Source organism: Physella acuta, unplaced genomic scaffold (genome assembly GCF_028476545.2).
Source record: "Physella acuta isolate Inbredline_101_S28 unplaced genomic scaffold, ASM2847654v3 ptg001865l, whole genome shotgun sequence".
Lineage (NCBI taxonomy): Eukaryota > Metazoa > Mollusca > Gastropoda > Physidae > Physella > Physella acuta.
The window spans coordinates 374,016-395,792 of NW_026733371.1; the positions used below are offsets into that span (position 1 = coordinate 374,016).

Genomic DNA, 21,777 nt, shown 5'->3' on the forward strand with positions numbered 1-21,777 from the left:
AGGGTAAAGTTGGTACATGTCATTCATAATTTGCATGAAAAGGTCTGTATATTATGGTAGTCCTAAACCTCGTGGTTGCATGCGTGCATTAAATTGGAGCTGGCAAAAAGTTCTGGGCTTAACATTTCGCGTGTGTACTTTTTGCGTTAATGGCGGGGCCTATCTGAACAATTTGGCCTAAAAAAAGCCTATATTCCTATAAATAAATATACAGGTGTTGGGGCCGAAAATTATTTTTGCGGGGGAGCTTTCTTTCTAGCTCCGCCACTGTTTACCACACGGTTAAAAAAAAAACTCAACTGCTAGGCCTACTGAATGAACTACACACGTAATTATTGTTCCTTACACATTGCTATGACACTCGGGTCGTGAGCTGTATTCACTTGTTTACAACACGGGTTTAAAAAACACAACTTTTAAGTCTACTGAGAGAACGACACACGCAACCTTGATGTTATTTTTAATCATCGGTATGATGGTATTGAATCTTAAGTTACGATGGGGTTGTTTTTTTTTAAACAAAAAGGTTACCTATTTGACGAGCGCAACTGAACACTTCTTTTCTACACACCTGCATTGTTTCTTCCTGAGTTTGTTCTCCGGGGGGGGGGGGGGGGGGGGGGCACTTGATATTTTCGGGGGGGGGGGGGGGTCGTTAACATTTTTCTGGTAGGAGGGGGAGGGGAGAACACTGATAAAAGTATATGTTTTCTATATAAACCCTGCACACCAGTCTACACACTCCACCCTGCCCCTTAATGCATCTTGATTATATTAGCCTATGTATTAGATAATCTTAACATAAAGGGCGTTTTAACGTTATCATTCCATTAGCGTATGAAAAAATATAAGATGCAAGCCCTATACACTACAGCCTAGGGGTCGTCCATAAATGACGTCACACTCGAGGGGGGGAGGGGGCGTAATTTTGTGATGGTCTGTGATGAGGGGGGATGGGGGTTCAGATGGTGCGACGTCACACTTTTGCATTATAAAAAAAGCAATGTTAGAAAACGAATTTTAGACGTTATTTTGCGCTTTAGAAAACTGTTTTAATAAATTGCAATAGGAATTGATTAAAATACTCTATTGTGACAGAGTTCAGACAAGAATTTGGAAAAATCGATGTTTTAAGAAAAATTCAACTGCAATTTTGAGGGGGTTGTAGGCTGAGGTGTGATGTCATTTTAGGGGGGGGGGTCTGGTTTTTTGTGACGTGACGATGTGTGACGGAGGGGAGGTAAATATCGTTAAAAAAGCATGACGTCATTTATGGATGACCCCCTACATCTTATTTTATAGGCTACTAAACACAGGTATTAAGTCAAACAGGTGAATACATAAAAAACCTTGCTTTATTGACCTTCAAGAAAATACACCACTATTGTATAAAGCACCATCAAAAAGTTGTAGGTAGTCGCTTTCAGAAATTTGAAATAAATACCTAAGATTGATTCTTTTTTCTGCACACACATATGCACAATACAATGATATAAAAACTTTTTTATTGTTAAAACCAAGATGTGTACTTTAATAGCTTAACGATTGTGAATCAATGTTATGTAATGGGGCTTATTATTAACTTGCTTCTTTAAGCCATCACTTATGCATAGCTGTTGATACTTATGTAATGTGGCTCCTTAACATTTGATTGGCATTTATAATTTATAAGCATCTCATGTGGATAGTTGTGCATTGTTATGTAATGCTGCTTCTTAATAATTTGCTTCGATTTTTAAATTATCTTCTACCTCTATTACTTTTTCACGTGCAGCATATATTTTATAATGCTAATAAACTGCTGGTAAAGATAGGTCAACTTTTACTTTTATAAAATGGTATAACTTTTATAAAATGGTATGGCCTTACATGTCAATGCATTAGGCGACCCATGCAGATGCTGAACCATCTGTGCATAATACAGGTTAAAATCACCTGAAAATTCCACAAGGCCAATACAACAATGCTCTTTTTTGCTAACTACAGTAGGTAAGCAAAAAAACTATTCTACAAACAAACATGAGTATTTCAGAGGTTTGGTATTTAGACTTTATTCAATGTTTGATAGATTTTGAAAACAAAGGTACAATGTTATTCATTACACTGCTACTTGCTAATTTTTTCTTAAGTGCAAATGTGACAATTTAGTACATTTAGAAGAAAAAAACACACTCAGAACCAAGCCTAATTATATGAATGAATACCTATCAGAATGAAATATACAGAGACTGCATAAAACATTACACAACAGACCAATCTTATAAATTACATTTCAAAGATTAAAACAATGCATCAGAATGGTAAGAAAAAACATGATAGTAATCTTTATGAATTTGAGACAAGGTAACACAGCCAAACTTACATGTGTGAACAATACCTTCAAGTACATTTCAACAAGAACTTCTCCAAGCTGTAGTAATAATAGCATAAATTCAATAAATATATACACAAAACAATAATTTATAATGTGAGAAGTTCTTAAACTGGGAGTTTTATCACCAAAGTAACTAAATTCCCATGAACAAAACTATTCTTTATTCATACTTGTCAGTTAAATAGCACAGGCAAACCTGCACATTGTACAACATAATTTTTAAGCATATCATTAGCATATCATAGAATTAAAATACCTTACCACATTTGAGCACTCTAGTTTAGAAATATAACAACTTCACTAAAAATGCTTAATTATCCCTTTAGATTATTAAAAACACAAGTTTGATTTTTAAAAAAAACACAATGAACCCCCATTATCATCTAGTTGTAGTAACAAAACTTTTATATTCATTTATTTTGATCCATATTTTCTCTTTCTGACAATTGTAAGTCAAATGCCACAAATTCATTTTAGTTTTTAACAATACTTAGTGTAAAATATTTGCAGGACAACACAAACCATTATGAAAACTTATCACCTCTAAAAATGATTCTGAAGTACATTTTGTTTAATTGCAATGGTCATGAAAAGACTAAGGAAAGTAACAAAACATGGTTTATTTTTCAGGCGTCAAGTGTTATACCCATGTGTGTACAGATTAATACAAAACAACAAACTATGAGTAACTGGGAGTGTTTTGAAAGTTATATTACTTTTATAATTTGATAGGTAATAGTCAAGTTTACAAATCTTTAAAGCTCCTATGTCTGCAAAGTTAATTGGTCAAGTAAGCATGGGGAAAATGTAATGGCATGCAAGATTTTCTTTACAATATTTGAGCTAGTAATTGTTTATGTACAATACATTATTTTTCTAATTATTGTAGAATACAATAATAAAACAAAATGGTGATCATCTGTAAATGATACTAATGATTTTTTTTTTAAATTCAACTAGCTATTTCATTTTGCTTTAAAATTAACAATGTATTGCCTGTGATCTTTAACTAGAATGTTGATCTGAGGCAGATTTAAAAGTTATATGCAATTTTCTGTAAAACTTCAAAGATTTCTGAATAGGTTTAGATTATAACAACATTTAACACTATATACCATAAACATTTTCATCCTGCTTCCAACCTCAAAAGAACTCACCCTACTTTAGCATGAACTGCTTATATCTGTTGCAACATTTATTAGCTTGGCACACAATGGTTTCAAGTTTATAATACTAAATGTAAATTTTTTAATTGTTTGCTTACAATTCAGAAAACAACAGCTATAAGGATTGTTCACAGCCAATGTGTGGATGTATATATGTAAAAATATAGAGAGAAACCCAGATGACAAATCAGTAAAATGAAAAAAGTGCGTCTTAGCTGAATTCACTGATCTTAGAGTAGTAAAGAATTTAATGTATATACATATACATACATAAATAAATGCATGAGTATATGTATTATGGAAGCATCTATTAGGTATGATTTGCAATTCAAACAGTCATCATAAACAATATTCAGTTAATGAATGTCATTTTTTTTAAAAACGCCCACCAAATAAAAATATGAAAATGCCATCACCTAAGGGAGGTGAAATTTAAAAGAAAAAAACAATCAAGTAAACGAAGCTTAACGCAGACATAAAATTATCCTTTGTTTACAGATGAACATTTAATTTAACCATACCGCACAACATTGCTTATTATCACAATAAAAATTAACCCCAGCCCTTGTATCAAACAACCAGAAATCCTAACTCTAGCCTAACCATGTGGTGTGGTATGGTTAGAGAGAGGCAATTCTTTAAATTAGTTATGGTATATTTTTTTCATCTCAGGGAAACAAATGTCTTAAAAATAAATAAATAAACCACTGAAATTGAAATGTATCTTTTAGTTCTAATACTTTTAATTTCTAGTGAAAAAAACCATAAATCAAATATGCATGTGTGATTCTGGAGCTAAGGCTGCCAACAGCAAGGTTAGACCAAAAGTACCATTGTTAAAATTACAAAAAAATCCTTTAATATCTTGCTGGAAAAAAATATATGTATATATATATATATAACTATATTCAATATAATATGTTGAATCAAAATAGTAATTAAATGATTATTAAAAGTGGTAGAACAAATTTCTGTGAAATAAGTCTCATCTTGGACATAGTAACCTTCTCAAGATTATTAGATAGCTGCTACATCAATAAACAGTTATAAGTTAGTAGTTAAATTAAAAAATTATATCAAAAGTTAACATTACATCCACGATTCCCTCATTGATTTTGGATATCATATTATATTAAAGAAATTATTAATTTTAAAAAAATAGAACTTAATTAGCTTTCTGATGTACAGACTGGGCAAATTATGTACAATTTATGGAAAAAAATATATCAGAAAAATTACAAGTACCTTTAAATATTTGATTTCAAATTACAGACTACTTTTCTGTCTATTATTTAGTATGAATTCAATATAATAATGACACACTTGTTTTATTGCTTAATACCACTCTGTAAAAGTATTCCTAGATTAGTACAAAAAGAGACTTAAACAATTCCAACAGACATTAAATAAACCCCCTAACAATGGAAGGAAAATGGTATGTAATAATGCACTTGATTCACCATATACCCCTTAGTAATGAATTGTACTTTTAAGCAATGTGTAAAGAGAAGCATTAACAAAATGTCTAAATCAAAGTGTTGAAAACATATAATGACAAGATTATGATTTAAACCAGTTAAAAACAAAGACATAAAATTTTACAGACTGATTAGACTGCTGGCACAACAAAGAAATCTCAAGCTATTCAAAACTCTGCAAAAACCGTGTAACACAGTCAGGACACTCTTTGCATGTGCAAACATTTGACTGTGGCTTTGAGTCCACATTTTTTTCATTACTTGTTTTAGCAGCAACCTGTTCTTTGCTCCCAATGGTTTTAGGTGTATTGATAAGTTCTGGTTTATTAACTAACTGCAAGTCAATACTTTTAGCAGTAATAGTTGTTTTTTGAGTAGAAGGCTTGGAAGGTGCTTTAGAGTCCAATATGTTACTCTTGATAATTGAGCTACTACTAGTTTTGGCAACTACCGGATCTCCTCTTTTTAAAAGTAAGACTTGAGGCTGGAGACTATCAATAGCTGAACTATCAGTTTCCCCACTCAATGCTAGGGCAAAAGATGTAGGTTTCTTTGATACAACAGAACCATCCTTATTGGGAGGCTCTATAAGGTTCTTTTTTATGTTTTTCTTAAAACTGATACCCATTTTACCAGAAGCATTAGGGTTGGAACGTTTTGGGTGAGATTGCATATGATAAGAGAGATCTGCTTTATCCACAAATGCTTTGCTACACATGTGGCAACGCAGAAGTTTCTCCTGAACATGTGTTTTGCGGTGAGCTGACAAAAGATTTCTTTCAGTAAAACACTTGTGACAAATATCACACTCAAATGGTTTATCAGCAGTATGAATTCTTACATGATCAAGAAGATTAGGTTTGGAGTTAAATATTTGACCACATTCACCACACTTGAATTTATTCTTGACAAGTGATATGTCATTTTTCAAATCACTTTCTTTCATTTGCTCAACTTCTATTTTAACTTTAGCCTTTTCTGCCACAACTGTATTTGATGCTTGTGGAATGCTTGTAGAAGGTAGGACTGTTTGATTAGCTACAGAATCCTTATCTGTTACATTGTTAGCATCCTTGCCTTCCATTTCAACCATATGATCTTCCATGTGATCTAATAGTTCTTGTTTATTATGGTACCTCAGTGGACAATAACCACAAACAAACTTTGGAGTTGAAGAATCAACTTCTTCTAAAGGTTTTTCTAATTTTTCTTTATCAGCATTCTCCAAATTAAACTTTACAGATGCTTTTTTTGCATTATTAAGCTTCAATGACCCAATTTTTTTTGTTTTATTTGTCTCGTCACTTTTATCTTTTTTTCCTTTTTTAAGAGTAAATGTTTTATTAATTTGTCTAGCGACTGTGGCTGAATTTGCAGTGGAGAAATATTTCTCCATTAATGTCATTTGTTTGTTGCCTTCAGGATTCTTTACTTTGTTTTCATTTATTTCTTTCTTTTCTTCTTCTGGTTTTTCAACTGAACCATCAGTAGAAAGGTTGTTTTCTAACTTGGGTTCCTCCTGAGCAATCATTTTTTTCTTTCCCTTACCTTTCTCACCTTTCTTTTTTTCTACCTTACGTTTTTTCTTAATGGGCGAATCATCGATACCTGATACTATTTCAGCAGAGGAATCCCCACTTAATTTAATGGACATCTTAAGCCCACCACTTTTTCTTTCTTTTGTTTTTCTAACTTTATCACTCTTTATTTCTAAATCCTCCTTTTCAGCCGCATGTGCTTCATCCTCATCAATCACATAATCATCATCACTTTTACTAAATAAATCATCACCATCATCAGTCAAGTCATTAAAATCATCAACCATCTGAACTGAACTGATCCGTTTTTTAGTTCTACGAACTGTTTTTTTCTCTAAAATCTGTTCCTCTTCTGGCTGAGGAATACCTGTGTAATTTGAATCTGCCTGCAATTCTATCAGTCGCATAGCATTATCTTTTGATTTGCGACTGGAACTTCTCCGTGGTGCCACATCAACATTGGAAGCTCTAGCTTTTGGTGGTGCTCTTCTTTTTCGACCCACATTAGAAACAAGAGTTTCATTTTCACCATCTAAATGAGCTTCTCCACCAGCAAACTCATCTGCATCAACATCACCAACAACAGTTGTATTCACCATTTTGACACGACGAGAAATTACAGTTTTTTTTGTTGCTTGTTTGCGTGGTTTATTTTGAAAATTAGCTGCTTTCCGTCTTTTACGCTTATTCACAGTCACCTTTGTTGTAAGTGTCATAGGTGAATCTAATCCAGTGTTCAAAGTTTCCAAATCATCTTTTATATCACCTTGTTCACAATCTGTTTCCTGATCTAAATCATTATCAACAGTATTTAAAGTTTCACAATTTTCCATTAAATTATTTGTATTTGTCAGAATCCTTTCAGAGTTAGAATTTCCTTCTTCCATATTCATGGTTGGGGGCTCAGATTCTTTAGTTTTAAAATTATCGTCGTCCTTTGCTGTTGAGGCTTCAATGAAAGAGTCAACTGACTGAGCTAAACTTGAATTACAATCAGAAAGTAATGGGTTTTTCTCCATAACTGATGCATCAGTCAACATATTTTCAGAAAGACATTTAAAATCAGAATCAAGTAATTCAGCGTTTCCACTAATAATCAAATCTGTACCAGAGTTGATTTTAAGGGAAATATCTGTCGATGAGGACTCAGTGATTTTATCAGTAACAACCCCTTGGTCCTCAGTCTTTATTTCCTCATATTTGTTTTTTGCATCTTCTAGGCTTGGATGCATAGAATCTCCCACTGAAGGCTCTGAAAGAAATGAAAAAAGAGAAGCATCTCTCCCATAAAAGTTGGACTTTTTTGGGGTGCTTTTGACAGGCTTAGAACACAATTTCCGCAGTTGAGAAACAGGTATCTCAAGCTGTGGTTTGATGTCATTTGGCTTCTCGCTAGTCACAGTATCAGTGGCTGTAGATTGACTTTTAACAAGCAAAGTTTGCAGAAGTTGTGATTTAACAGTTTCATTGGCGTTGGTAATCAATGAAGAGTTATTGTCTAACTCTGGCCTGGTGGTGGATGACAAATCAGCTGGTGTTTGGCTATTCTCCTTCTTTGAGTGGAATACAGTAGTCATGTCTAGGGGTGTGTCAGATGGGCTAGGCAAACAGTTTGTCATTAAAGAAAGATGAGATGGTAGTGAATGTGATACATTATCCTTGGAGGATGAAGCTGCTTGGTATGTGTCGGATTTTTCAGGGATGTACCCAAACAAGTCTGAGTGATCTAATGATGAAAAAGAGGAAAAGGCAGATGCTATAGCATCACCATGATCTCTCATAAAAAATTCAGGACCATGTCCTGTACTATGACTAGGTCCTGCAATAGAAAGCTCCTCTGATATAGCTGCTGGGGGTGAAACAGGTGAATATCCACCAGACTCTAAAGTTGACACATCTGTTGATATGTTTAAAGCCTGGGTGGCCGTTTTTGACAAATCCATAGAATGAGTTAAATGGTGGGCCATTTTCTCATGTGTTGTGCTAGGCAAAGCATGGTCAGAATAACTAGTAAGAGAAGCATTGCTGTTTAAAGCTTGTGAAAACTGTAACCTGTTAGGTAGATTGCCACTGGAAGATGTTACTGGCCCTAAATTGTTTTTAATCAATGGTAATGGATCATCTATACAACTCTCATTATTACTTTCTTGTGAAAATCTGTTTTTTAAATCCCTTATTGAATTATGACTTGGGGATAATTGAGATTCTAAGGACTGGTTCAAGGACAACATATGAGTCCAAGCAGATCGATCTGCTTGATGTGTCTGAGTAGGAAAATAAGAATGGCTATATGCAGATAGCCCGGAAGATGCCATCACTTCATGCTCCTGCTCCATTTGAGACAAGGTATCACCTGAAAAATAAAAGAGTAACAATAAAAAATACATGTGGAAATAAATCTAGTAAAAGATATCAATTTTGAATTAAAAAAAAATTAAAGACCATAACAACTTACCAAGTTAAGAACTGTAATTTTTTAATTAGTTTAAAATTAAAATGCATGATAAAATATTGAATATCATGACTAGTAAATTAATTACCAATTGTAAAAGTTGTTTGCATGGCCCTACTGGGCAATGAGAAGTAATCCCTCATAGCCGTGCCAGCTGGCTGGTGAAAAACATTAGTGGACAGGTTATTTCGTGATGACTCTTGGTGTTGTAACTGGCTCATCCACAAGTCTAGGGGAATTCCTTCAAAGCCATCAAGGTTATGATGGTTATCCATGTTCTGTTTTAAAATAAACAGCATGGTGTTATTGTTACTCTGAGCAAAGTATTTAAGGATTATCACTAAAACACAATGTTATCTTTAACATCCATAAGAGAAATTCAAACTTTAGCCATGCTGTGTATAATATCTACTCCAGAATTATGCAACTATCATTGATTAACAGCAGCTTCAAACTGCCTACACTTGACCTACTTTGTCAGTTCATACACAAAGAAAAATAACTGCTCTAAGTTCTATTGATTTTACAACTACATAATACCTTAACAAGAAAATAATACATTGACATTATAATCAAATGCTAAGCAGTACAGAAGGCCAAGAAGTCAAATATAATCTTATTTTAATAGCAAGTATGAAATATAAGGTCTAATTAAGTAAGAATATAGCTATTGGATTAAGTTATGTACTTTATTTTTTAAAAAAAAAACATTTTTAAGAAACAAATATCCAGTCCTGATAAAATCTCAGGTTCCTAGCTTGTTTAATATACATATTATTTTGCTTATAAACATGTTTAATATGTTAATCCTAAGTGATATATAACAAACTAAATGGCTGGAAATTGGTCATGATGCCTATATTATAAGACTGCTAATTTAATAGGGTCTATGCTATTTTTTTTTTACAAATAGTATTGCTGTTAAGACTTTAATATTATTTCCTATGGTTACTAATATAAGCAGTATCAATGATTTCAAGAAGTCTTGCTGATGACAGTGGTGTAGGCAGAGGGGTTGTTAGAAGCCCCAAATGTCAACTGAGCTATTAGTCATGATGTTATTTTTACAGTGAGTATTTTAAAACCACAGATATAGTTTGATATATATGCCATTGGCCTATGAATACAATCAATAAAATTAGTGAACATGGAAGCAACACATTCAGTGTTTCTTCCAGACATTATTTCCTAATTTAACATAATTGCAAAACATATTTATTTTAACAAAACACCAAGTTTAAGGCACAAACTTATTTAGATCTAGAGTTTACAACTCCATTTAGCGTATTTTATTACCCACTTTATATTTCCCTCCAGCAAGAGCATATTTACTAGTATTTCTCGCTAACCCGGAGGCGTGGCCGGTTGCTACCAACAATATGGCGTACGGACCGGATGCATGACTTCCGACGATTTATCGTCTTAGTTCCAGAGACCTTCTTAGAATTACTTTTAAAAATGTTTATCACGAGTAAAATGGCGGGTTTTCACGCTATAAAAACATGCTATAGGTGGCAAGGCTAAATATTCCAGAAAAGCATTTTAAAATTTGCTTTGGAGAATGAAGGCTAAATTTAAAAGTCGGTCTCATTAAAATTAATAGAACTTCTAAAATATCAGCCCGGAGGTCACAAAAATGAATTGGAGGTTGTAGAACTATTAGGTTTATCATTAGGCCTATATGAAGAAATAAATCAAATATTGCATGCGCTTTTTAAAATAAGACACGACTTTTGAATGACAACCAAATTTATTTATTTTTTTAAACCACGTGATCGCTATTTGATGATCACTAGTGGGGAACTTCCGGTACATGGCCACTTAAAAAGTCTAACCTATTTGTGGTTTTCTTTAGCTTCAAGCGTAAGAAGAGTTGTCATGGAGAGGTGTGTTGTGCATTTTTGTGAGTGTCAATAAATATTAAATTAAGTAATTTCGTTTAAAACGAACTAAAACGCCAAAATTAGTGCCTAATGGATTAAATATGGATGTCTATCATTCAGTAGTCATGTTTAATTTGAAATTTGGGTAAATTCTAGATTTAGTAAGAAAAACTAATATTTACTATAAACACAGCAGAAACACTCAAAATCATAAGATCTAGATTCTACTTATTTTTTGCTTTGTTTTTATGAATTTTTGTTTTAATTAGAACAGGGAAAAAACATAGAATAACTGTTGCACCTAACGCTTATTTATTAATTTACAATTAAATAGCGTGTGATCACAGGTTCACATTTTCTTGCCAGCAGGACGAAAATTCTGACAAGTGTGAGGGCCTGGGGTCATTGAGTTCACATGCTATTTGAAATGTGACGTCACATTAGTTACTTGTTTTCCAGAGTCATTTTTTTTTACATTTTTTTATAGCCTAATCTAAACCATTAGAAAATCTAGAATCTAGATAGATCTAGAGTAACTTACAATCTGCAAACACAGATAGCAAAAAAAGTCCCAAATTCAATTGGGTCACGAAAAAAAGAAAATGCAGTAATACTCTGCAACTATTCTATTGTAATAATATGTTTCATTTTGTATGCCTACACATAGAATTTGAGATATTCTTGAGATGCAGCCTTTTTTCTAAATGTTCAGTTGTTCTATTACCAGTGACCATTAAACTCATATCTGCCTCCAATAGTGGGCTAATGTTTTACTTAACATATTCATAGTGTTTTTACTTTATAGAATTAAATCACTAGATAGATTCTAGATCTAATTAACTCTGAATTCCTATTTAATAACATTTGTTTGTGCTGCCGTTTGCTCCAATGTAAAGAGCGAACACCAATTTTTCATTATTCAAATTCAAGTAGAAAAACCCCATTAACCTTGCCGATTACGCTGTTCCATAGATATAATATAGAAGCTATTTATGGTGTAACCTTTTAGCTAGGCTAAGCATTGAGAGGTTAAAATTTTGCCATTGTCCAACCCTAGGTCACTTCATCTATGATCTAGGGTGGTGTAAAATTAGAAATGTGCGTACCATGCAACATTTTAAAAATTCTAAAAATAATTCTTGAAAAGGAAAATTAAAGTACTTGACACAGAGGTGTTCATAAATGAATAGTTTATGTGCAGGCGACATAGTGTTTGCTGCAATGTGTGTTTGCTCTGATATTGTTCTAAGTATTGTAAGTTAATTAAAGTTAGCAGTTAGGCCTAGATTAAAATTTTAGTCTTTCTTTAAATCTTTAGTTTAGGCTTAGGCCTACTCTTTCTATTAATTCTTTAGACTTAAGACATCTTCAAATTTACTGAACAAGTCTACAATATCTACATTCTAAGGCTCTACTCTAAGCTAAGCCATTAAGGTCTACCCTACTACTAGATCTAGATAGAGTTACTGTAAGAACTGTACGTACACAGAAACAATGAATTCGATCTTATCCTAGGACAGAGCCTAGGCCAGGCAGGCTACAGATTTCTACCCTACTTTTAACTTTATTGTTTTACTAGGTCAACATATTGTATACATAGTTTATGTTTTCTTATCAACAGTTAAACCTGTACATTTTTTACAAATTTTAAACAAAACAATCAAACGTTACGATTTGAATATTATTGAAGTATTGAGGGCATATACTCAATATACTGGCACTAAACCAGACCAGTGTTGATCATTACACAGCCATTTTACGTTTTCGTACAAGCCAGATTTATACATTTGAATGCTAAAACGTTGAGGTTTTTTGCTTGAAAACTCGGTGTTTTAGTATCAATCAATTAGTGTCCTTTTAACCATCTGATCAATTTTTTTTGCTAATATGGTTTACTATATTTTTAATAAGATCTCATTAATTAACAATTTAAGTTAAATATGAGCTTAAGTACAGAATAGTTTATCAATTGGATGTTGACACTATAGGCTACAATAGAGCTTGCAGTTAAAGAAACTCCACCACATAGTACTAAAAGGAAACGCTAATAGGGCATATTCTTTAAACATAATCTTTTAAAACGTGTTAAAATAATTAATTATCAAATCATATTAACTTTAATGTTAATACCCAAACTGGCACATATTTGGTCCTAGGGCGTCAATAGTTCGACCCAATGTCGTCTGTTGCAGAGTTATCTCTTTACTAGAATCTAACACGTTGGAAAAAAATCTCACAACCAAACCGTAAAAATATATATTATATAGATCTATGTGGTAACGCCTTGAGAGTTATTTTTAAAGATCCTTTTAATTCTTCAATTAACATAGATCTAGCTTTTTTTTTCTTTTAATAAAACATTGTTCGTGAAACTTTCAGCAGATATGAGTGGGGGAGGCGGAAGGGGGGACGGGGACTGATTCCTATTTCCACTTCTTAAAAAAAAAAGACATTCGATCGAACAACGCTAAAAAAAATTCCTTCTGTGCTAAACATGATAGTTGCTAAACATAATAGTTTATTTCAGACATTTTTCTCATCAGGAAGCAGTAATTGAAACCTTCAGAGAGTAGGGGAGCACTTACATTTTCAGTGTGTGTCTGTGGGGAGGGGGGGGGGGGGGGGGAGAAATGTGAGGGCGACGACACTGGTATAAAATTCCTAATTAAATTATATATTTTTTTTTATTTTGATTGAAAGAATGTTAGACAAAGAAACTAATTTTTTTCATATAGCCAATCTATATACTTTATATATATATATATATATATATATATATATATATATATATATATATATATATATATATATATATATATGTATATATGTAAATATATATATGTATATATATATATATGTATATATATATGTATATATATATGTATATATATATATATATGTATATATATGTATATCTATATGTATATATATATGTATATATATATATATATATGTATATATATGTATATATATATATATATATATATATATATATATATATATATATATATATATATATATATATATATATATATATATATATATGTGTATATATATATATGTATATATATATATATATATGTATATATATATATGTATATATATATGTATATATATATATATATATGTATATATATATATATATGTATATATATATATATATGTATATATATATGTATATATATATATATATATATGTATGTATATATAATATATATGGCACTTTATTAATTGTTTCTAACAATTTGCACTCTGTCACTGAACATTTGCTCATAAACTGCATTTGATCCAGACAATAGGGAAAAATGGAGAAATTGTGTAGGAACTTGATAAGGACAGTTATACCAGTTGTGGATGGTGCAAAACAATGTAGTCATGCAAGGCACTCCCCCCCCCCCATTTTAATAGTAGAGAAAAGTGTTGAGGCTGGACATCCTGCATTGGAATCTGCTTGAATCACATGTCAAACTACATCAGAGGTGCCCTCTGGCACCCTGGTGGTTTTATTAACCTGAGCTCCTCCATGTGTGCTATGGTGACTTCATTTGTTTTAAAGATCAATTTATACTAAAGATATGGGGACTATTACAATCAATGACTAAACCAACACAGGTATACCTGTAATAATGTAACAGGTGGCTCCCATGACACCCCAGTCACATTTTCCAGTGCACATTGTTGTTCAGTTTGCTTTAATATTTAGATGTGTTTTCCATTGCCGTAGTTCACCCTAGGCAACAGTTGATTTTTTAGTTTTCTGAATGGTTTCATGTCTTTTCATCTCCCCTGGGATCAAGGAACTACACTCTCGACTTTCAGGTTAGCAATTTAGCGCTTTCCCACCCTACTACTCATCTTTTCACTAGTCAGCCACATGTTTATATTGATGTATTTGTAATTGATAAATTAAATTAATTAACTAAAACTTAATAGTAAGTTCCCTTTTCGAACCTGATGGTTCATGGTTAAGTGAAGTTGAGTTCACCTGTTTCTGTGTTCACCTTTATAATTTATAATAATTGGATAACAATTCAAAACTTAAGAAAAATACACATTTGCAATTTTTTATTTTAAAAATACTTTTGTGTTACATACATTCATTTTAAAAAAATTAATAAATTTAACAATTGCTGCATTCGTGATAAAATCAACATATAAATTATAAACTGACCTAAAGCTGAGCCAACAAATTTGAACAGAAATTCTTAGCTGATGCATAAAAAGGGATATAAAACAAGAGGTAGCACTAAATTATCAATTTGATCTGTTAAAGATTCAAAAAGGGAGTTCATCCCCACTCCTGCTATTACAGAGACCAAACATCTGAACTGTAAGATACCTGTTAAAAATAGATTAGAATTAAATATAGAAATGTGCTCTTGAATATGCACACATTTACAGTATGCTTAAAAGACCATAAGAAATATTTTGCTATAACTCTAAATTATAGTACCTAAATACGTAGATACAAAGATAAACCTACCAAAAGCTTGCATCAAAGTAATAAACAACATCTGAGTAGCAAACGAAGCTAAAGCTCCTTCTACAGTTTTTTTGCTGTCTGAAAAATTTTGTTTTTTAAAAATTGTTTTAGTTAAATGTATGTTGTGTATTTTTTCATTTGAATTTCATATTACTCATAATAGATATACATATGTGATAAGGAGATGTCAATAAGTTTAATAAAGTACATCCCTTGGTGGCACATCAAAGTAGACATAGAAACCAAAAAATGGCTCCCAACATATTGGCTACCAACAAATAGGCTCATGACATACTTGCTCTAGGCGATAGGGCTCCAGACAAACTGGCTCATGACATATTGAATTCTGACATATTGGCTCATATGGGCTCCAGACAAATGGGCTCACAACATAATGGCTCCCGTCAAATTGACTCAGACATATTTGCTCCAGATAAATGAATCATGAGGTATCTGCTGGGATCCATTCTTTAAGCTGGAGCATCATGGCATGTTGACCATGCTTTCTTCCAAGTTGGTTATTCAACTTCTGCAATCAACTTCTAAAACTAATCTTTGTCATTTTCTTGCACTGTATCAACTGTATAATGTTCAAAAATATCTTGCTCTTGTTTTGTACTAAGTGATGTTTTGATGATTCTGATGATGTAATAATGGCTTGCCTGGATCCCTGCATGCTGATGGAGTGTGTAGAACAGATCAGTTCACTCTTATCATTCGATGGATCATGAGAATATTTCCCTTGAGGATCTGGAATATGAATTCACACACAATGTTTGAATATGCTCATTCCTCCAGACCCTTGTAGATTGTAGGTAATGCAATTATGCCTTTTCACTGTACTCGGTTTTGGACGGTTCATCTGAGTTAGGTAATGGCATTCTGGCTGATCTTTTACAACTTTGTTTTGACTTAGCTCTTAGTTTTTTTTAAAGCCTGTCTGAAGATGTTGTTCATTTGTTTCTGCAAGGTGTGGGTTATTGGGTAATGTAGTACAATCTTACAATATTCTTGGTTGACTTTACATTTGGTTTAGTTCTATTGGATAAATTGACACATAAAATGTAATACATGAACTGTCTTCATAACTAAAGCCAATAAAAAAATCCTTATGGTTATATTCCTTTTTAGCACACCAAGATACTCTGTTAAACCTTTTCAGTTGACCAGTGTGTAATATACACATCAGGGTTATACAGATCAAAGGTAGCAGAACATCATTGATAATCCCAGATTTTAATGGTATAAAAACAAGACAACTAATGGCTTGAATAATGTTTTCATTGATATGCACATGTGTCTTTGAATTGGCTGATTTAAGGTCTATAACCTCATATGAATCAAGTTGCAATTTAGCACTATAAAATAAATTTTGAATAAATAGTTTAGAGGACACTTTGTTAAAAGTAATTAACAATTACCATGGAAATGAATCCTTCCAAAATTACTTCCAACAACACAAGCCATTGTATCACCAAGACCAATAGACATCAAACCACTGAACATAACAATGTCAGTGTCTGTTGCTGGGGAAAAATTTTTATTTAATTGCTATTAATTTGCTTAAGAATTCAATAGTTTCAAATTGTCATAGAATTCTTTACCAAGAGGCCTCACAAGTTCATAACCTAGTCAACAAACAGTTAAGACTTTTAAGAAATTAAGGGGAACTCCAATAATAAAAAATTAATAGAATAAAAACAAGTAAAAAGTTCATGGACAAAAGATCTATTAAAAACGTCTAATTTGCCAAAGAGCAATGAATTTTTTAAAAATTACTTGAAAAAATCCGGTGGGAAATCCACAGTGGAAGAGACATTCCTATGAGTAAATATATGTGTGTAAGAAAAATGTGACCTTGGTCTTTGTCATCAACAAACATTCTTAGAATATCATCAAGTGGTTTTCCAATTGAAGGTACATGGAACGCCCGGGCAGCCTGAAATAAAATTATTTTTTCCATAATATTTTAGTTTGAACTAAATTACTGATACTGTAATAATTCATGTTTTTTTTAATAATTAAAAAACAATAAATGTAAAAATGTACCTCAAGAATTATAAAAACTCCCAAAGTTAGAAGTGACGCCAGTAAAAGTAGGCGAGCATCCAAAACAAGACCAGGAATATATGCCAAAACAATAAACAGGTGAAAGACTTTACGTGTGTTACATGTAACATTTTTATGACAGGTGGAACTTTGCTTGTCTTCTGAAGGAGCTTTTTCACTCCCATTATTAAATGCATGGGCAAAATGTTTTTTTTCCATCATTCTTATTCCTTCTGCTACAGTCCATAGGATTGCCACCATTAGAAGAACAGTCCAGGAAATAATGAGAAATACCTTAAACGAAAATTTTCAACACAAACTTTGATACTCATGCAAAAATGTAAGAAATACTTCTTTTAAATTGAGTCTTTGTTCTAATTAAATTTTTGTTTAACTACCTAACAGTCCTATATTTGAGTACCAAATAAATACTTAATGTATTAATCTATGTTTTACATACTATAATAAATTATTACCTGTACACAACTTTGTGTGATGTACAAGCAAAACCAAGTTATTGGATCTTGTCTAAAGGTAAAGTAAAGAGACACATAAGATAAAATGGCTACAATCAAATAAACAGATATGAAACTCCATAGACTGCTGAATGAAGAAGTAACATATGCGAGCCAGGTGGCAAAAATTATGGCAGTAACAGCAGTCTGCAAAAGACAATTGTAAAATGTTATAAGGGAATATCTATTTATGTTGTGCACACACAAAAATAGCTAGGCTAAACCCCTAACTCTTTCTTGTGGATGTCCACTTGTAAAAAATAAAAGTTCATCTAAAATGTTAAATACAAATATTTTTATCTGAGACAATGCTAATATTACATGGGGAAAAACAGGATAGATCTCATGCGGAGCCCCCAGGAGATAAAATCTGGAGCTGTAGCTAAAATACACACCCCAGTGAGATTTTTACATGATATCAAAATAATGTCATTTTTATAATAACTAAACTATGATAATTCTATACTACACATACACAAACAAACCAAATTAATTTGGTGTCTTCAGAAGCCATGTCATCAGTCTGGAACATAAAAAAATTATTCTGTTATAGTTATGATTTTTTTAATTTTGATAACATTTGATTATTAAATTAAACTAACAACCCAAGCCCTTCATGTGTGAAATAGTTTACTGACATTTTTTTGTAAATGAAAAAGAGATAAGTTGAACTCTCCCATTAGTTTTTCATCAAATTTTTCAAAGAATAGTTATGATTTGTATTAAAACAACCTACCTGATTATGTGCTAATATGAGTCTGTTGGCGCAGCCAATGATGAGTTGCAAGAGTACAGTTATCTCCCCCAGAGTAAAAGATTTTGGTAGATAAGCAGGGATTAATTCTATTCCTTTCCATGTTAAGCCAAATGAAATCAGCATAATAAGTGACAACCCTAAAAATGAAGCCAAAATTTTCACCAACTAAATGCTGTGATTTGTCTCACCTAAAATGTTTTTAAAATTTGATTTTAACAAATAATAGTCATAAAACAACACACAATTGTTTATGAAGACTATACACTATACAGTCTAAAAATGTATGACTAACTATGGAATCCTGACAATATCCAACTTTTGAGATTTTGTTAATTCATTGTTCACTTTCAACTGCATGATTATGAAACCAGATAAAAGATGAAAAAAAAACTTACATCCAAAAATGACACCCAGAAAAGACATCAGTCCTAGAAAAATAAACAGTTGAAGCCAATCTATACAATCTCTTTGAAGCTTGAAAATGACAGCACCAGTTACAATTAGGCTTAGCCAAGTCTCTTGATATAGGGTGTTTTTTTCTGTAAAGAAACACACATGTAATTAAAACAAAACACTTCTGTCTTTGTTTTAATAATGATAAGATTGATGATAAATTTTGTAAGAAAAATAGGCATATTTTAAAATAAAATCTAAACTTGATTCCTGACATTACAAGCATGATAATAATTGAGATTACATATTACCTTCAACATTCTTATAGGAAAGTATTTCAGCAAAAAGGGATACTGGAACTAGCAGGATAATGTAGCTGCCTGGAGATGAATTTGGCCTAAAGTAAGAATTTTTGTTGTTAGATTATATTTATTGTAAAAAAAAACGAATCTTACAAATATGTAAAATAAAATAAAAATGTTTTATGATATCTTTATAAAATGGGTAACCTGTAATGATGCCTGCATCTTGAAATGAATGAGCTGTTTCTAGAGAAAGCCAACAAAAGAAGATACTCAATAACAATAGCACCTGTATAGAAAATAAAAGATAAATTAATATTGAAATAACTATCTTCTTCTTCTCCAAAATCATACCACTGATGCCTTGCAGTTTGTTCTTGGTTGGACAAAGGCTATGGATGTAGATCCAGAAAGAAAAGTAGGCAGCAACCAGAGTCAACTATATGGCGCATAACAACTTGCATAACAACTGTGTTGGAGGAAATCCCTCCTGACATTATATATAATTAAAGAAAAACAAGAACAAGATATCCATTTTCTTTAGTTATTAGTACCTAGTAACAACATTACAAACAAACAAAAAAATTGGAACTTTAAAATATAGCAATCCAATCCAGTTGAAGCTATTTAGTTCAGTAAACAGAACTTAATACATACCATTTATATGCTAAGCTTGTTCTTACCTACAATAAAGAAATGGTCTAAGTGTTCCAATGAGATTTTCCCTGCTATTATTCCATGCACAATGCCAAAGAACAAAATGAATCCAACTGCAGTGCTGCAGTATATTTCTAGCGTTGAGGACCTAAAAAAATAATACATTTTAAAAATAATTTGTTAAATGTATACATTGAATTATATATATATATATATATATATATATATATATATATATATATATATATATATATATATATATATATATATATATATATATATATATATAAGCTTATATATTCATTATATAATATTAGACTAATGTTTATATTACTTAAATTTAACAGGCCTGATAAATTAAATTTGTTTATAGTCTAGGCTCACATGACTAATTAGTGAAAAAAAATTGGCTGAAGCTAGGAATGTGACAGAAAAGTGACTAATGAAATTTTAATAATTATTTAACAATTTTATGAGGTTTTATGTTTTAAAGTTACTGCTGTTTAAAGTTAATTGCAGGCATATAGATCTAACCCTTTATATTATTAAGACTTAGACATTATTTATAATTATAATTATTAATGGACACCAGCGAGTTGACAAGAATCCTTCCTTTTTTTTAATATTTTGACTTCATAGCAGCTGTAAAAATAATAAAAACTTAAGCCTAAAAATTATTCAGAAATTTAATATTTTTAGAATCAATGTTATAAAAGTTGCAAATCCAGAGAACAATAATAATTCTTTGAGTTTAAGTAAGGCTACATTTCTAAGTTATAATCCGATGCTTCACTTTCATAAGTTTAAGTAAGTATCATGCATGGGAGATTATATATCTAGAATCTACTTGTTGTAACAATACAAACTTAACCGCCCTGCAATTGTTATTGTGTGTTTCATACTTCACCCATTGCCATGAATATCTTATTCTTAACTGACACGAACATAGCAGCACATTCAATATTCCAAATTTGGATTTTTCTCAAGTTTTGACAAAAGTAAATTTAAGTAGATTCTAGATCGAGATCTAAATCTAGATCTAATTTATCAAAACTAAATCACAATTTCATAAAGAAATAAGCCCAAATTTTCCTAAAGTTTTTGTGTGTTTCGGTTGTAATTGCATCATCATAATCATTAAAAAAAAATCATAATCATTCTATCAACAACTATCAATCATCACTGCATAGAATATTATAGTCAAGGTGTAATAATTTTTTAAAGACCTATATTGCATCATTCTTCAATCAATCGACCATCACTGCAAAGAATATTTAAGTCAAGGCCCTAAAAAGAAGGCCATAATATTAGTTATTTTAAACTAGATCTAGAAGTAAACTTTAAACTTAGGCTACAGGTTTGTTTGGGTCGGGCTAAATCCAGAAAAGTACCGTACATAAAGTTAATAGCGGAATACCGGGAATAGTATAAGCATTAGCATGAATGAAACTCGATTCGATGGAGATCTACATTCTAGATCTAGAAATAAGTTTCTAGATGTATTTCAACTATTTGTGTTTAACAATTCGTTGAACTTTATACTCTTTGGTTTATGGAATCTAGACCTGATGTTACTAGAGGGTTGCCAAGGCTATCTTAGCCTGGATGATTGTCCAGGATAATTATGTTTACTTGTTTAGTAATGTTTAGGCCTAATTTTTAATTTAATATTATACATTAATTAATATAATTGAAGAATAATATTAACGACCTAAGTAAAATAAATATAA

At 31.6% G+C, this 21,777-nt stretch overlaps 2 protein-coding genes across 3 annotated transcripts; both read right to left on the bottom strand.

Annotated features, from left to right (window-relative positions):
* Positions 1 to 2,026: 2,026 nt before the first annotated feature.
* Positions 2,027 to 12,658, bottom strand: LOC131930910 (uncharacterized). Of its 2 annotated transcripts, none has more exons than XM_059287567.1 (3): positions 12,598 to 12,658; positions 9,097 to 9,286; positions 2,027 to 8,909 (listed from the first exon to the last, which is right to left on the bottom strand). In XM_059287567.1, the coding sequence occupies exons 2-3, from the start codon at positions 9,281 to 9,283 to the stop codon at positions 5,182 to 5,184; spliced, it is 3,915 nt and encodes a 1,304-aa protein (XP_059143550.1). In that variant the 5' UTR covers positions 9,284 to 9,286; positions 12,598 to 12,658; the 3' UTR covers positions 2,027 to 5,181. The 2 variants fall into 2 exon arrangements, with proteins under 2 accessions (XP_059143550.1, XP_059143549.1); XM_059287566.1 differs by having other exon boundaries at positions 12,563 to 12,655.
* A 2,291-nt stretch (positions 12,659 to 14,949) lies between these two features.
* Positions 14,950 to 21,411, bottom strand: LOC131930921 (dolichol kinase). Its single transcript, XM_059287577.1, has 13 exons — positions 21,274 to 21,411; positions 20,074 to 20,195; positions 19,598 to 19,679; positions 19,400 to 19,485; positions 19,091 to 19,234; positions 18,675 to 18,832; positions 18,414 to 18,461; positions 17,900 to 18,085; positions 17,424 to 17,717; positions 17,154 to 17,313; positions 16,796 to 16,900; positions 15,375 to 15,452; positions 14,950 to 15,230 (listed from the first exon to the last, which is right to left on the bottom strand). The coding sequence occupies exons 1-13, from the start codon at positions 21,285 to 21,287 to the stop codon at positions 15,097 to 15,099; spliced, it is 1,611 nt and encodes a 536-aa protein (XP_059143560.1). The 5' UTR covers positions 21,288 to 21,411; the 3' UTR covers positions 14,950 to 15,096.
* Between the last annotated feature and the right edge of the window lie 366 nt (positions 21,412 to 21,777).

What these genes read in the sequence shown, in the direction of transcription:
- LOC131930910 (XM_059287567.1), bottom strand. Translation starts at nt 9,283, where the DNA reads ATGGATAACCATCATAACCTTGATGGCTTTGAAGGAATTCCCCTAGAC. An exon ending in GCAAACAACTTTTACAATTG is followed by an intron (nt 8,910 to 9,096) that starts GTAATTAATTTA and finishes TTTATTTTTCAG; the next exon opens with GTGATACCTTGTCTCAAATG.
- LOC131930921 (XM_059287577.1), bottom strand. An exon ending in AGACCATTTCTTTATTGTAG is followed by an intron (nt 19,680 to 20,073) that starts GTAAGAACAAGC and finishes TTTTCTATACAG; the next exon opens with GTGCTATTGTTATTGAGTAT. An exon ending in TCATATTAGCACATAATCAG is followed by an intron (nt 18,462 to 18,674) that starts GTAGGTTGTTTT and finishes TTTATGTTCCAG; the next exon opens with ACTGATGACATGGCTTCTGA.